This window comes from Condylura cristata, unplaced genomic scaffold (assembly GCF_000260355.1).
Source record: "Condylura cristata isolate star-nosed mole 26May11 unplaced genomic scaffold, ConCri1.0 scaffold00015, whole genome shotgun sequence".
Taxonomy (NCBI): domain Eukaryota; kingdom Metazoa; phylum Chordata; class Mammalia; order Eulipotyphla; family Talpidae; genus Condylura; species Condylura cristata.
Genome location: NW_004567116.1, coordinates 37,501,634 through 37,516,958, shown reverse-complemented (window position 1 = coordinate 37,516,958; position 15,325 = coordinate 37,501,634). Strand labels below are relative to the sequence as shown.

Sequence of the window (15,325 nt, the reverse complement as noted above, 5' to 3'; positions counted from 1 at the left end):
GGGGCCCTCTGCATGGACAGTGTTTCTACAGATGTGTTCATGCACATGTGGGAACCCCACATCCTGACCTCTTTGTCAAAAGTGTAGCTCAACCTCCGTGTAATTTGTATTTCACCATTTGTACCCTCGTAGTTTTGTGTGGGGCCACATTTCCATGGGCATTCCTCACACTAAAAGAGGACCCAGGTCATCGCTAGGGAATGGGTGAGGTCCCACTGATCACTTATAGAGTCTCTATTTCTGCTTTTCCTGCCAGGAGCCAACCCCCTGCAGAGGAATGAAATGGGACACACACCCTTGGATTATGCCCGTGAAGGCGAGGTGATGAAGATTCTAAGGGCTTCTGAAGCCAAGGTAAGTCTAAGAAAGGAGAGGGCCTCTGGGCACTCCATGCAGCATTTAATCTTTCACTCATTAAATTATGTCAGGCTCCACACCAAAGGCCACTTCTCCTTAGGTGATTATTGTCTGTTTAAATACAAATCCAACCCCCAATTTTATTAAGAATAGAAGTTGCCCCTGACATGGCCAGGAAGAGACCTGGGCCATTGTGGCTTTTGAGGTTTATCTCTACAAGTTCAGTTTTTGAGGTGATGGGCTTCCCAGCTCCTTTTTGTAGATAGCAAAGTAGAAGAGATAGCAAAGCAGAATCTTTAGCCCAAATACTATTTCTGCTCAGTCTCATGTGTTCTTAGCAAGCAATCTAGCCCATCATCACTCCTTTTAGAACTCCCCTTCCCTACCTTCCATACACAGACTGAGCCCAGAATCTCCACCTTAGTCTGATCATCTCAACCCAAACTTTTTTTTTTTTAAAGAAAACAATGAACAGTGCTATTTTGTTTTGTTTTTGTAACCAAAATAACAGGGTTGGGCCAATTTGCCAGCAGGGAACCCCCACCCCATACAAAGTATAATATCAGCTCATGTCTTGAGGCTGACATATTTTGACTTACCCTGAAAAAGAAAATTCAACCCAAACTTTTGTACTCCCCTGCCTACCTGCTCCTCCCAGCCATAGCACTATCACTCATGAACTACTTGGCAAAGTCCAAGAGCTAAACCAAAATCTCAGAGCTGGCAGGGACCTCAGAAGTCATCAAATCTAGTGGTGGGAAATCTTACCAAAACAAGTAAGTCAGAGGAAAATAGCTCAGGGATTTGATGCGGCTTTTGGTTCCAGAGCGAATTGTCATCAAATTTGAAACTAACAAACTTGAACATACTACTATGAACTACTTCTCGTGGCAGAACGGGGACTTGAAGACCTGGTTTCCTACTCCCAGTCTGTGTTCTTTCCAGCATCATTGGCAAATTGGTTGAAACACATTAAGATGATTTGGTGTGGCAGGTCCCACCTAGTGGCAAATATTCTCTTGAGTAAGGACTCTTTGATCACTAAGACAGACAAAATGTGGGTTCTGATCCCAGCTTACCACTCACTGACTCAGTGCACTTGGACTAGCACCTCTACTCTTGAAGTTCACGTTATTTCTGTGACATGAATACTTTGGACTAAATGGTTTCTCAGATTCCAAGTAGTGTACAGTTGTCTGTGTATCACTCAGAATAAACTAGATTTTGCCAATTTATTTTTGTCTCATGCTGCATGTCCATTGTGGGTCAGGAGGGGGTGCTCTGCTCCTCAGAGGCACTCAGGGACCTGCTCACTCTTCAGTCACCCTCTCGTTGTTCATGGTTATTTGGCTTAGGAAAAAGGTTGCTCTGGAGGGTCTTGTACCTGTAGTTAAATGTTCACCCTGGAAGTAGGACACTTTACTTCCACTCACTGAACAGAACAAACCCCATGTACCTACCCAGTCACAGGGAGCCAAGAACAGTAACTCTGTGATGTACCTGAAGGCTAGAAATTGTTAGTTACCAGCTGTAGTGCTAGCAAGGAACGGAGGTAAAGGAAGAGTCCTGGAGCCTCCAGTGGCTTTTTCAGACTTCTAATGATCTTTCAACACCATCTGTAGTCAGGCAGCCAGGTACAGGGCAGGCTGGAGGTGAGGAGGCTGACAGGCCTCCCAGTCCCCAGCAAATCTTCACTCTTTCACATTTCTCTGGTAGCTGTGGCTCTGCTGCCTTTCCACCCACTGCACTCTGCTGCCTCCCATCCTCTGTGATGCTGCCCTTAGAGGCTCTGTCTCTCGGCTCAGGTGTGCCCACTTACGCATGCCCACACCATATTCCAGATATCCACCATCAGGCATGCATGTAAGCCCACAGGTGTCAATCACTGATGCTAATGATGGCAGAGTGGAACAAATCTGATAAATTCCATTTACCCTACACCAGCATTAACCATACAGTTTGTTTCCCTGGGATCCTTAATGACTCTTGTAGTAGTTTCCTCCAGAGAAAGGGAGCAATTAAGAAAGATAACTTGCACTCACAGCACATCCTAAGAGCAAGTGCTCCCTCCTTTTGTTCAGATTTCCCACCCCTAGAAGCAGCCCTGAAAATCAGGTCAGCTTCCTCAAGAGCCTTCAGGAAATTCCTGAGCATCATTCTGAGCAAATAATCTCAGACACTTGCACACCTGTCACCATCTCCCCTTTCAGGCCCAATTGCTGTCCCCTGAGAGACAAGCCTTAGACTCGGCCAAGGTTACCCATGATGTCAGGCGGTGACATATAGGACGGATGCTGGTCTGGTCATGTAAAGCAAGAGAATAGGACCATTAGCGCCAGTAGAGATGGGGGTCAGGACTGCTAAAGAACTCTTAGCAGGTTTAACTGCCTGAGAAGTGGCTTGACATTGGCATATTATGTCCCCAGTGACTCAGTGGCAGTTGCATACCTCTGTACCATTCATACCCTTCTGGACCACAGAGGGCAGTTGCAGACATGACTTCTGAACAGATGTGGAACTCTTGTAAGCTCTACAGAGTTGACAGTAAGGGATCACTGTGCCATGAGAACAAGCTGGAGGCAACAGGGCTTGGAGAGAAGAGTCGTGGAACAGCCCAGGAACAGCTGTGAGAGGGAACATTGTTCCTTAGGTTGGCTGCTGCCAAGAGGAATTCCCTGACAAGCTGTCAGACAGTGAAAGGGAACGCTTAGAGGCTAGAAGACCTAACTTAGAGTCAGTCCAGAACTTTTGTAGCCTCAGCTGTTTCTCCGTTGTCACCCCTCTGCTCTTGATTCCCATCATGTGGTCTGACTTTCTCCGCCTGAAACGGCTCAGCTGGCCAGTGAGCATCTCCGCCTGATTGCTCTGCTGTCTCTACAGAGTCTACCCACAGGAACCATTGCTCAGTTCTCCCTGAATGTCAGCAGCGTTATCTCTCTCTCAGTTGCTCAGCATCTACTTGATCATCCATTCTTTCTGCTCTTGACTTTTTTTTCCAAAAACCTGTCTCTTCAAAATTATGTGGCAGAATTTTGTGGGAGGACGCTGCTGTAGACATGGGTTGTGTCTCCCTCTGTCAGTACTCAAGCAGCAGTTGGCTCCTTTCTGAGTCAGGCTCTACATCTCTAACATAATCACTCAGGCCTAGGGGGTTCTGGGGCTTAACCCTGAGATCTCACCTAGACATAGGTCACCACCACCCAGATCTTATCTTATGCCCCCTCTATCTGCCCAGCATCCCCCTACCACCTAGTTCAGCCTTCTCTGCCTTCATCTACCTCTCTGCAGTCAGGTATGTGCTCAATGTAGAAATTTGTGATTATGAAAGTTATATTCCTCATAAAAAATTTGAGATAAAAGTAAAATGAAGAGAATTAAATAATTCAGTATACATTTATGAAAAATATCAGTGTGCCAGGCTTTAGGCTAGATATCTGGGAAGAATATGAGTATGTGAAACTCAAACAGCTCAGGTCTGATGAGGACACAGGCAAATGTACCATGACACCACTGACTCATCAGTCCCAGGGAAGTCCAGGGTCTGTGGAAAGCCAGAGGAGGCTTTTAATCCTGCCTGGGATATCAAGATGGGCTTCTCAGAAGAGAGGTCATCTGGACTGAATCTTAGTCAAAAGCCCTACCACACCCTGCTATTAATATTTTTAATCATTTATAATAATTGTAGGTACCATTTATTGAGTACATCTAGATACTATGTCAAGTGCTCTAGTGTATATTTTTTCTAATCCTGACAAATCTGTCAAGTAGCTCTTATTAATACCGATTTACAAGGGAAGCTGAAGAAGAAAGCAAGCAAGCAAGCAGGTGACTTAAAAGAAAATTGAGTTGTGAGAAGTAACTATTGGGATATGAATTGGAGATCTCTTATGATACTGTATTTGCCTTTTCTGGGCCATACCAATATATTTATGTTGATATGGACTTTATGATGACCCCTTTTTTTAAAAAAAGATTTGTTTATGCATACAGAACTGGGGTGCAAGCCAGAGGTGCAGGGGCAGTGCGAGGATTCACCAGAGACAGAGTGGGGAGCAGAACATGCAGATTAACTGAAATATACTGTGCTAAGGGGAGCAGCAGGTGGGTCAGGAGAGGTCTGTCACACCATGTGGGTCCCCTCCAGGGCTAGGGATCGAACTCATGCAGAAGTGGCTTTAGCTTCGTAGTGCTGTGCTTTAACCAGCTGTGCCATCAGGTAGGGCCCTGATGACCTTTTTTGAACCTGGTTGATAGCCTACTGTATATACTAGGGGTTTCTAACTGGCAGTCATATTTTATTTTGCCAACCCAGAGGGATTTTGTTTTGTTTTGTTTTAAATATTTATTTATTTATGCATACAAGAACTGGGGTACAGGCCAGAAATACACTGCTAAGGGAAGCAATAGGAGGACCAGGAGAGGTCTGCCTCTCCATGTGGGTCACCTCCCTGGCCAGGGGTAGAACTAGTTCCGCAGTGGCAGTGCTGCACTTGAACCCATTGCACCACCAGGGAGAGCCCCAGGATTTTTTTTTTTTAATGTCAAAAAACTTATGAGCTTGGAACATATATTCTCCCGACCCCATTATATACTGTATTATGTTCTTTACTTCTTAGACATTTATATTTCCTACTTCACCCTGAAGGTGTTTATGATCCTAATTCCATACTTGGAATCTGCTTTTCTTCACTTAATACTATTTATTAATGATTTTCCTATTTTAATATTATCCATAACCCTCATTTTTTTTTTATTTCATTCTGCCTTTTCAAATGTATTCCTTATCCAAGAATCTCTGTTCTGACTTTTATGGTTTGCTCAGTTCTCTCAGCATTCTCTGTGTGGAAGCCTCCTTGGCCCCCACTGAGAAGATCCAAGAGTAGGTTAGGCCCAGCCTCTGTCTGCTGAACTAGCCATCTTGGAAAGCAGAGGAGGGGCGCTTAGAAGAGGCAGCGCTCTTAGTTCTCACTGATTTGTACCTTCAAAAAAATTGGCACAGAGTTTGGGGGTCTTTGAGGAGGCATGGCTCATCTCCAGGTAGAGTGAGCAGGCAGGCTTTGTAAAGGAGGTAGCTTATGATCTCACTTTGAAGGATTTCACTACTAGAGAATTTACTACTTAAAGCTTAGACCATTTTCATGTCTTAACTAAGAGACGAAGGGGAGGTAGAAATATATCTCTGTACACATGATGGCAGATAAAACAAAAATATGGAGAGCTAGTCCGTGATGAATATTCAGCTGAAGGGGATGTGCTGGTGCAGGCCCGCATCTCCACTCCCGGATCCTCACTCCACCGAGACTCACCAGGAATTTATTGCTCATTTTAATCACACCAGAGAATGAATTGGTAGGAATATTAGGCAGATAGGCCTATCATATATATTTTATTTGCATATCCCAGTGACAGAACCACAAGCACATTTTCCATCTATATTTTTTCATTTGCTTCAGGGGTGCTGGGGATGTGATTCTCCCCTGGGTCCACATTCTAAGCTGTGGGCCTGGGTGCTCCCCACAGGCTGAGGGAAGCCCACCAGGAGAGAGGGGTGAGGTGCACAGGAGGGTAAGAGAATTCTCTCCCTCCTGGCTCGGGTGAAGAGACCGATCCCCCCACCTGGCCCAGCCTGTTCCTGCTGCATTGCACTCCATGGCCTGGTGCTGTGCTGGCTCTGTGTGGACATCATAACTGATGCCTTGCTTTCAAGGGACATGCTTCAACTTTCTCTTTTCTTATTTTTTTTTTTTAAAGATTTATTTATTTATTCATACAGAACTGGGGTACAGGCCAGAGGCTCAGGGGCGGTGAGAGGCTTCACCAGAGACAGAGTGGGGAGCAGAACAGGCAGATCGACGAAGTTACACTGCTGAGGGAAGCAGCGGGCGGGTCAGGAGAGGTCTGGCTAGCCATGTGGTCTCCTCCGGGGCAGGCGGCAGGCGGGAATCGAACTCATGCGTAAGTGGCTTCAGATTCTCAGTGCTGTGCTTTAACCCGCTGCGCCACCAGGGAGGGCCTCTTTTCTTATTTTTAACTTTATAAAAACTTTTGGTTCAAATTTCTTGTATAAGGGGCACATATCCTATGATAGGTGATTCCCAACTACACACAGCTGATCAAGAAAGAAGTTGTAAGTATTCAGGTTTTCCAGTCACTACCCATCATGCAAGACTAAGCATTACCCTGGTTTTTTAAATTTTTAACATAATTTCAGAAATAGTATAGTGATTCTCTCTCACCCAGATTGCTGAGTGAACATTTTATCATGTCTGCTTTACTACCTATACATACATAATTTTTTCTGAGTTATTTAAGAGTAAGTTATATACATGATCCTCCTCTCCTTTACCCCTAAATACTTCTGTGTAGTTCTTAAAAGAACAAGGACATTTTCTTATGTAACAATACTCAAGCTCAACCATTAATATTAATTAACCTACAGATGTTGTTCAGCCTTTGCTAGTTGTTCCAAAACATGGGTTGTCGTGTGTTTTACAACCCTCCCAGGTTGGGTAGGTTCTTTGTTAGTTATCAAAGACAAAGAGAATTTTTGAAATTTCAGTAGATTTCAACAGGCTTTTTTTTTTTTTTAAATCCTTATTCAGTGTTTTGTTTTGTTTTGTTTTTAACAGACTTTTAATGCTGAATCGGGGTAGACCAGCTTTCCCTCAGCCTTTCTCTGGCTGTCTCCTCTCTCGCAACCTCTACAGTGACGCAGCCCTTGTCGCTGCTCGCGCCTTGGCACAGGTGTCCCCTGTGCCAAGTTTTTACATGTGTTTATGCCCTGTGCTCTCTGCGCCCAGGTGTCCATCATTACAGGAGCACGTGCAAGACCACAGGTGCCCATCATAGAGGGTAAGGGCAGGAAGGCGGGGGAAAAGCCTGATTTTTAACTCCTTTTCATCATGTCTCTCTACTTCCTTTTATGTGGAATGGTTCCTTGATTTTTCCTTGTCTTTCATGACCATGATATTTTAGTAAGTACAAATTGGTTATTTGTAGAAAGTCCCTCAGTTTGGAATTGTCACACGTTTCCTTACTATTCAGCTCAGGTTATGCATTCTGGCAAGAACACCCTCTGGTGTTTGTTTTCAATAAATTCATTATGTAGCCCCGAGTTCAAAATAAGGATATGATAGCAGCATTTTAGGTCTCATTTCCCTAAGTCGACTCTCAGCTCCCTGCAGGCCAGGAGCAGGTCTTATCTCCACAGTAGAAAGTACAGGCTGTGGGTTTGTGATGGGTCTTTATTTGCTGCCAATGGAACCTTGCTTTACTTCATGGCTGCACAGTGTGGAGAGGAGACACTGTGAACTTCATGGGGCTGTGAGGATTAGTATAGTTAGTCTCGAGTCAGGCAAGACTCATCAGTGGCTGCTACAACTGAGTGGAAATTTGGGGAGTAACAGGATATTTATCTAGTTCCAGAGTCTCACCCCCACAGATCCTTAGAATTACGAAGGGAGAATGACAGTGGAAAAACCTGACAGACACCACCTTAACTAAGTGATCAAAAGTAACATCACCAGTTATAGGCAGTAATAGGCTTCTCCTGCCATCTCATACCATACACTGAGAACAGAAACTCATTTTTTCACTTCAGCCACTCCTTACCCCTTAGCCTTTTCTTGGCAGCCTTATCTCTGGATCAACCCAGTTTTCTTTCTGTAGAGGAGTGATGTGATCTGATTTACAAGTTAAACTATCACTCTGGCAGTAGTAGGAGAATGGACTGGAAGAGTATGAAATCTGGCATGCTGACCTAGATGACCCTCAGGCTGGTGGGACTGACCCCTGCTCTGTGCCCAGCATCTCTATGGAGATGTGTAGTTTGTGAGCTAGTTCAAGAGACTTGCAAGTCCCTTGGATGCCTCACTCATCCTCCAGGCTCCCCTTGTCATCATTTCCCTTCCCTGCCCCCACTCTGGGTTCTTCACAAGACCTTCCTCTCCCGCAGTCTCACTGGTTGCTCCCTAGCTCCCATAGTTGATCTCCCCAGCCAATCCTGTTATCCCTGCTTTCACTGATTATGAGTTGAGGGTAGGGTTAGGGAGTCAGAACGATGAGCCATATCTGAGTCTGTTACCTCCCAGTAGAGAGAGGCTACAACTTGGCCTCTTCCCTTTCCTCCTCCATCCTATCTCATTCTTGCCTGGGGTCCCATTTTCCACTGCCACTCCAGCTGCCCTCTCATCAAACACAACTGCATGTTCATTGTCAGACCTGTCCCCTTAGATATGTCCAACACTGGAGGTACCTGCCAAAACCCTTCTCCTTGTAACCTTCTCACTCAGAGCCACTCTGCCCAGACACCCACCTCTGAGCAAACCCAGCTAGGCTTCGCCTTGGCCTCCCGCCCTTTCCTGTAAATGCACTCACAGCCACGAGGGGTGCCATATTAAATCAAGAATGATGGAAACCAGTGGCTGCGATTATCCAACTGAGATGCAACATGGGGAGCTGATTGCTGCTGGCTCCAGGTGAGGACTTCTAACGCTAATTGCATATGGCTTTTATTAGGAAGATGATCACTCCCCCACTCCTACTCTCCTGGGTGGCTTCTTCCCACTTCCTCTCAGCCCAGTTCCCTTTGCTTTTGCAGACTGGGTCACCTGCTCTTGCTTCCCTAGTGGAACACAATCAAATCAGTGCCTTGCTCTATATCATCCCTGTAGTCTTAGTCCCCTTCTCTTCAAAGGGCAGGCCCTTCCAAGTGCCTTCTCGCCCTCAGACTACATACAGGCCTTTCCTAGATGGCTTTTCAAAAGCCTAGGGTCATATTTCATACAGTTAAAAGTCATTCATTCATTCATCACACTCTAAAAATACCAACTATATTCTAAGCATTGGGAAAAGAGTATGAAGCTGTAACTTTGTACCTGGTTGAATCCCAATGTCCTATACATTTTATCAAAAAGTTTTCAAAGTATTTATGGATAGATATTTAGGACTCTAGGCTGTGCTCAGATTCAGGCCACAGTGAAACTCTTCCCAGGATCATCTAGAAAGCTTGAGACACAGCAGATCGTGGTATAATGTGCTGAGTGCTCACTTGTATGGAAGTCAAGGGCCCTTCTGTTTGTCCAAGAAAATGTGAGGAATATTAGAACAACCTAAAACTATGCCATTGAAGAAGAGGTACAGAAATGTTGGCCTGGAGAACACTTAGGGAAGCCACGGTGGTCATACTCAAACCAACAAAGTAGTGAGAAAACTCATGTTGGATTTGCCTGTAGCAAAGGAAAAACTATGTCCTGTGGCTGTAAAGTACCTAAAAGCAGAATTCTCTACTACAAAAGGAAAATCAGTGAGCAAAGGTGAGCACCAAGCAGTTGAGGCTTCCCCAGAATTGGTGTTGAGATGGTGGTCCTCCCAACTAGGGCTTCTAGAGGAAGGAGCCTCAAGAGCAGAAGAACACCCAACTAGACTTGGTATCTGGCTTCCTCTTAAGCCACAGCAACTCTTCCCTTTATCTTTGGAGCACCATGTAGATTAAATTAGCTAAGAGTTCCTGCCCCAGAAATTGCCCATCAGTTCTCAAGATACAGCAAAGAGGAAGGCTAACATTACCAAAGGCTTGCAGAGGGCCTGCTACTATGCTGTCCACTGTGTGCCAGAGACCCTCAAATTATTTCATGTAATTGTCCCCCATGTCCCACAGAGACACTGCAAGGTAGGTATGAGTACCAGCCCATGTGAGAGATGGAGAAACTAAAATTCTGGGAGGTGAATTGACTTCTCCAAGGCCAGCTAACTAGTCAGTAGATGAGGTGAGGTTAGAATTCAGGTCTTTGGAGCAAAGCTTGTTCATTCTTCCACACATATCCTGTCCCACTGTAAGCCAAAAGAAGATCCAAGGGGCTGGGTGGACAGGGAGGAGGAAGCAGATAGAGGGCGGGAGTCACCAGAGCTGTGATGTATGTGATCTATGTGGCGCCTGAGGGAGCTGCACAGTGACACTCTGGATTCCAGCTGGCAATTGTCACTCCACTGGGATCAGTACCGAATTATTGCTCCAAATAATGCAGCGACTAAAGGAGACATTACACACCAAGTGCTGAGTACAGTGCCTGGCAGGCAGCAGCTAGTCTTCAAATTGTAGCCACGTCATTCACTTGTCAGCATGTACTGACTCCCATGAGCTAGGCCCTGTGCGATGGCTGGAGCTAAAAAGATGAATACGGCATGGTCTTTATCTCTGAAGACCTCATGATTGAGCATAGAGAGACAAGCAGGTGGTTTAACAAGTGCCCTAGAGATCCCAGGGGCAGGCACAAAGCCTTACAGCAGTCTCCCCCGACAACATGCTATTGAAGCAGGGATCACCAGGCCACTCAGAAATAGACAGGACTAGAGAAAGCTTGAGGGAACAATGTAACCAATGGCCCAGAGGCAAGATACTCAGACCCATCACTGAGTAGAAGGGAGGAGCCAGACCCAGCAAACCCTTGGGGGCCAGTCTCTTATCGCTTCAAGCCTCCTTCACACAAGCTGGTACTGTACCAGCAAGCGCCTGCAGCACCTGTGCATCTCACCGTCAGAGCCTTCCAGCCCATGGACCCTGAGCACTGACAGAGGCTGGGTGGGCAGGGAGGAGAAGGAAGCAGATATATGGCAGGAGTCGTCAGAGCTGGGTGATGTATGTGGCGCCTGAGGGAGCTGCACAGTGACACTCTGGATTCCAACCGGCAAGTGTCACTCCACTGGGATCAGTACCGAATTATTGCTCCATATGAAACCCCAGGACTGATGGGAGCTTTCAGTTACAGACTGATAGCAACAGCCAAAATTGGATTGTTTGCTATTTATTTTTTTTAACTTCTGTCAAGGTCACTACCGTAACAGGAAAACACTGCCCAAGCAGCAGGTATTTTTCATCCACTCTGCCCGCAAGAGCAATCTGCAGCTACAACTTTTATGACAGGGCCTTACGTTGGCAACTCTCTTTCTAGAAAGCTGTCAGTGTTATCAGGGTCTTAGGGGAAGAGAGGCTTCTGAACACTTGGTTCTTTCCATCCCAATCCAAGACCTGCTTTCTTCTCTCCATCTCCAGCCCCCAGACCTGCACACCCTCCCTGCCTGCCTGGTCTCTGTATAGTCCCACAACCACCGCCCCACCTAGTATTCCAGCTTCTTCAAGCCCCCTGTCTCCCAGGAAGCCACCACCACCACCACCAAAAAAAAGAACCATGCTTTATGTATCCTCCCCTGCACCCAGTCTGCTCATACTCTCCTCTTCCCATCTGTCATCAAATTTATTTTTGCAAACATTCAGATGCCTCCACTGTGCTGGGAACCGCAGTGAGTAAAGACAATGTCTGCCCTCAGGGAACTCATAATTGATTTGGAAGGCAGAGTCAAAAGTGTGCAGCAAACCTGTTTTCAGGTAGGCTTTTTAGTGATAGGTACAGTGCTAGAAGTAGGCATGTGTGCTTCAGAACATGAGGAAAAGTTCTGTTGTTCCTGAGTATTTGTAGACTCACCTCCTCTGCCAAACTTGATCTCCCTAGGGGCAAGGTCTGGCTCTCCACTTCATCTTCTCAGCGTGACCTAGTTCATGCCTCCCCCTCTCATGTTTTCTGAAGTGGACTAAGCAGAGAGTTAGGCACACACCAGGCTCTCAGCATCTGCTGGAACCTCCCAGGGCAGGATACTGTCCTCTTAGTTCACCCTCCTTAGTCCACCTTACTTTTCATCCTGGCCTGCTGAGGACCTAGCACAGAGCCATTGCTGAATAATTATATCTAAGTGAAATGCAGTGCTGTTGAACAGAGCATGTTCATAACTGGCTTGAAAACCAAAGCGATTTTCAAGAGGATGAGAAAAGGGAAGTATATATTAAGTATTCACCACATGCCAGCCAGGATCATGCTAAATTCCCAATTTACAGCTGAGAAAACTGAGATGTAGGAACTTGTTCCAGGCAATAAACACATCGGTATAAGTAATAAAGCTGGGATTCGAACTCAGGTCTTCTGTCGGACTCCAGAGTCAAGGGTTACTCTACTAGTAGTATTTGTTTTACTAGTAGGGGGAGCCAGGACCCAGAACAGTGACCACTGGAGATGGGGTGAGGGTCAGGATGAAGGAACAGAGGGAAAGACTGGACCAGCTCTAGTGATTATGAGTCAGAGCTGTGAATCAAAACCCCTGGAGACCCAGACCTGTGTTTTGCCCCTGACCAGTGCTCCTGAACCACCTTCCCTCTCCCCCCAAAGTACCAGGAGAAGCAACGGAAACGAGAGGCTGAGGAGCGGCGCCGCTTTCCCCTGGAGCAGCGGCTGAGAGAGCACATCATCGGACAGGAGAACGCTATCGCCACGGTGGGCGCTGGTGAGTATGCAGACCGCCAGCCAGCCCTTGCCCCGGTCTGCTCCAGTGAGGTGTGCATCCTGCTGCCACCCTCCTGTGCAGAGGTGGCTGATAATATTACAGCTTTATTTTTTACGTTCTACATGCTAGACACTGTGACAAGCTCTCGGCACATGCCATGTCATTTAATCCCTATCACACCCCTGTGAGGTTGGTACCATTAAGCCCCTGATTTACCAGTGAGAAGAGCACTTCAGTCCTTTGCTCAAGGCTGCTTCCCTAGCCTAGACTTTAACTCTGACCTTCTGTGGTCTGTTGCCTGAAGCCTACTTTCCAGGTAGGAAAACTGAGACTCAAGAAGGGAGCAGCTGAGCCAAACATGGACTTCTGATTTATATCTCTCAGCCTGAGACACTGCCATACTTTAGTCCAGGTTGCCGGCAGATGGTTCAGTTTCCAGGAGGTCATCCTGAAAGAGAGCTTTTTCTCCCTAAAGGTCTGTCCATGTGTAGGGTAAATGAAGTTAACTTGGGCTTATTTTCCGCCCTCCTGCCACTAATGTGGATGCTCAAGCCCAAGGATGCTCAGTGCACACTTGGCACACTTGGCTGTAGTTGTACACACCTGAGTTCATAGCTCTGAGTTGGGGCCAGAAATCTGCATTTCTGGGGAGTGTGCATGTTTGGATGCTCACACCTGTGCCTAGAAGCGAGGAATCAAGGCAGTGGTGGCAGCATGGCAAGGAAGACCACTTAAAGGCAAGGCCACAAGACAACCGGAGAACACCAGAGTGAGCCCAGAGAAAAAGCTCAGCGACTGGCTGGGGCTAGGAAGCTCAGTTCCCCTACTAAGTCCCCTACTAAGGATGCTTGCAAAACACTGTGTTTTGACTGCTCGGAGCCATGCTACCTCCTCAACCCTGGCCTCCTGCCCAGGCACACCCCATGGAAAGAGATGAAACTGGGATTCTGCTCAAGACAGTGGCCTCATCTTTATTCTGACTCAGGTATATGACTCTAAGGGGCATCTCAAGACAGATGAGGCAAGGCAGAGAAACCCTAGGCCCCGCTTAGACAAGGGTGTCCCCAAGGCAGTAGTTCTCAAAGCACAGTCTCAGGACTAGCAACATCTCTGTTCTCCAGAAACTTTTATTTTTTAAAAAAAGATTTATTTATTTATGGATACAGAACTGGGGTATAGGCAGAGTGCAGGGGCTGTGAGAGGGTTCAGTGGAGACAGTGGGGAGCAAAACAGGTCGACTGACGAAGTACATTGCTGAGGGGAGCAGCGGGCGGATCAGGAGAGGTCTGCCGCACCAGGTGGATTACCTCTGGGGCCAGGGATCGAACTCATCACTTACAGGGCTACAGCCAGCTTGCAGTGCTGCGCTGTAACCCATTGCACCACCAGGGAGGGCCTCTCTGGAAACTTTCAGATGCAGATTTCTGGCCCCAATCCAGAGCTATGGAATCAGAAACTTAGGGCCCAACAATCTGTTTTCACAAGCCCTGCAGGCTATTTTGATGCTCAGCTCAAGTTTTGTTTTTGTGTGGCTTTTTTAGATTTATTTTCTTACATTGTTAAATTTTTTATTTCTCCCCTCAGGCGTAGTCCCCATTCATTTCAACTTTAAGCCCTCTGACCTGCAGTGTCTTAGTTCACAGGTTACTAACTTCTTCTCTCCAAGCATCTAGTTCCACCTAATTCAGTCAGTGACTGCCAAGGCAGCACCAGGTTCTGATCCTGACGAAAGAAAGCATCAGACTGAAGCTATGATGACCCTTTGGAACATTCTGGGATCACACCATTCACTCTTAGATACCAATTAGAGGAGTAATTGAAAATAGAGGGCAGCTGCTCCTGTGACGCACTGGGCCCAGCCTCGTCTCCATCCTCACGTACCACTGGGACGCACAGGCCCCTCATCAGGAGCCTGACCCTGCAGATAAAAGGGGCCCATAGACCAGCACTGCTTCAATAACTAGAGGTCAGAGGCTGCCTGCAGGCACACATAGGAGCCGGAGAGAACTTTCTCTGAATGCACAAAGCTCCCCTACTCAGGCCCACCCCACCAGGCTGCTGCTTAGGTCGGGGTGCAGATATCCACCCTCTACCACCACCTTGGCAGCCGCCCCTCCCCTTCTTTACCAAGGCAATATCTGAGGTGGAGGGAAGGGAGAGTCAGGAAGCCCCTCGAGTTGAAGAAAGGAGTCTGTGGGAGATACATTATGGAGCGGGTACCTAAGACAGTATGTTCAGCTACCGCCTCATGCCCACATGGGCCAGAACTGTAGCTGGCAATGTAATTTCCCCTCCACTTTTTACACAGCTTTTTCCCAGCAGTTGCCTGCTTCTCTCACCTACTTCTCCCTGTCTTCTCAGGGCTCTGGGTTGTGAAGCTTCCAGAAGTAGACAGTTGGGGGTGGGAGGAGGCGAAAGTCATGGAGATGGAAAGAGTTGGACCAACCTGGCCTCCAATAACAGGTTGGCCCCTTGGCAGCTGTGCAGCTCAGGCTAGTCTGCTTCTCCATGTTTCAGTTTCCTCGTCTGTATCCTGAGGAGAGGGGGGCGTCAGGGGGTCTAGCCCAGTCCATCACTGACTGGCTTTTTCAGTTCTAGTATGTGCCTAACAGCAATGAATAAACAGTCCCTTCTTCAA

At 46.9% G+C, this 15,325-nt stretch overlaps 1 protein-coding gene across 2 annotated transcripts in view; it reads left to right on the top strand.

Moving 5' to 3' along the window:
- CLPB (ClpB homolog, mitochondrial AAA ATPase chaperonin) overlaps positions 1-15,325 on the top strand; it is a 130,093-nt gene that overhangs the window by 91,536 nt on the left and 23,232 nt on the right. For both annotated transcript variants that reach the window (XM_012725572.1, XM_012725571.1), the window contains 2 exons: positions 257-354; positions 12,573-12,687. In XM_012725572.1, the coding sequence (XP_012581026.1) occupies positions 257-354; positions 12,573-12,687 (213 nt within the window). The remainder of the gene's footprint in view (positions 1-256; positions 355-12,572; positions 12,688-15,325) is intronic.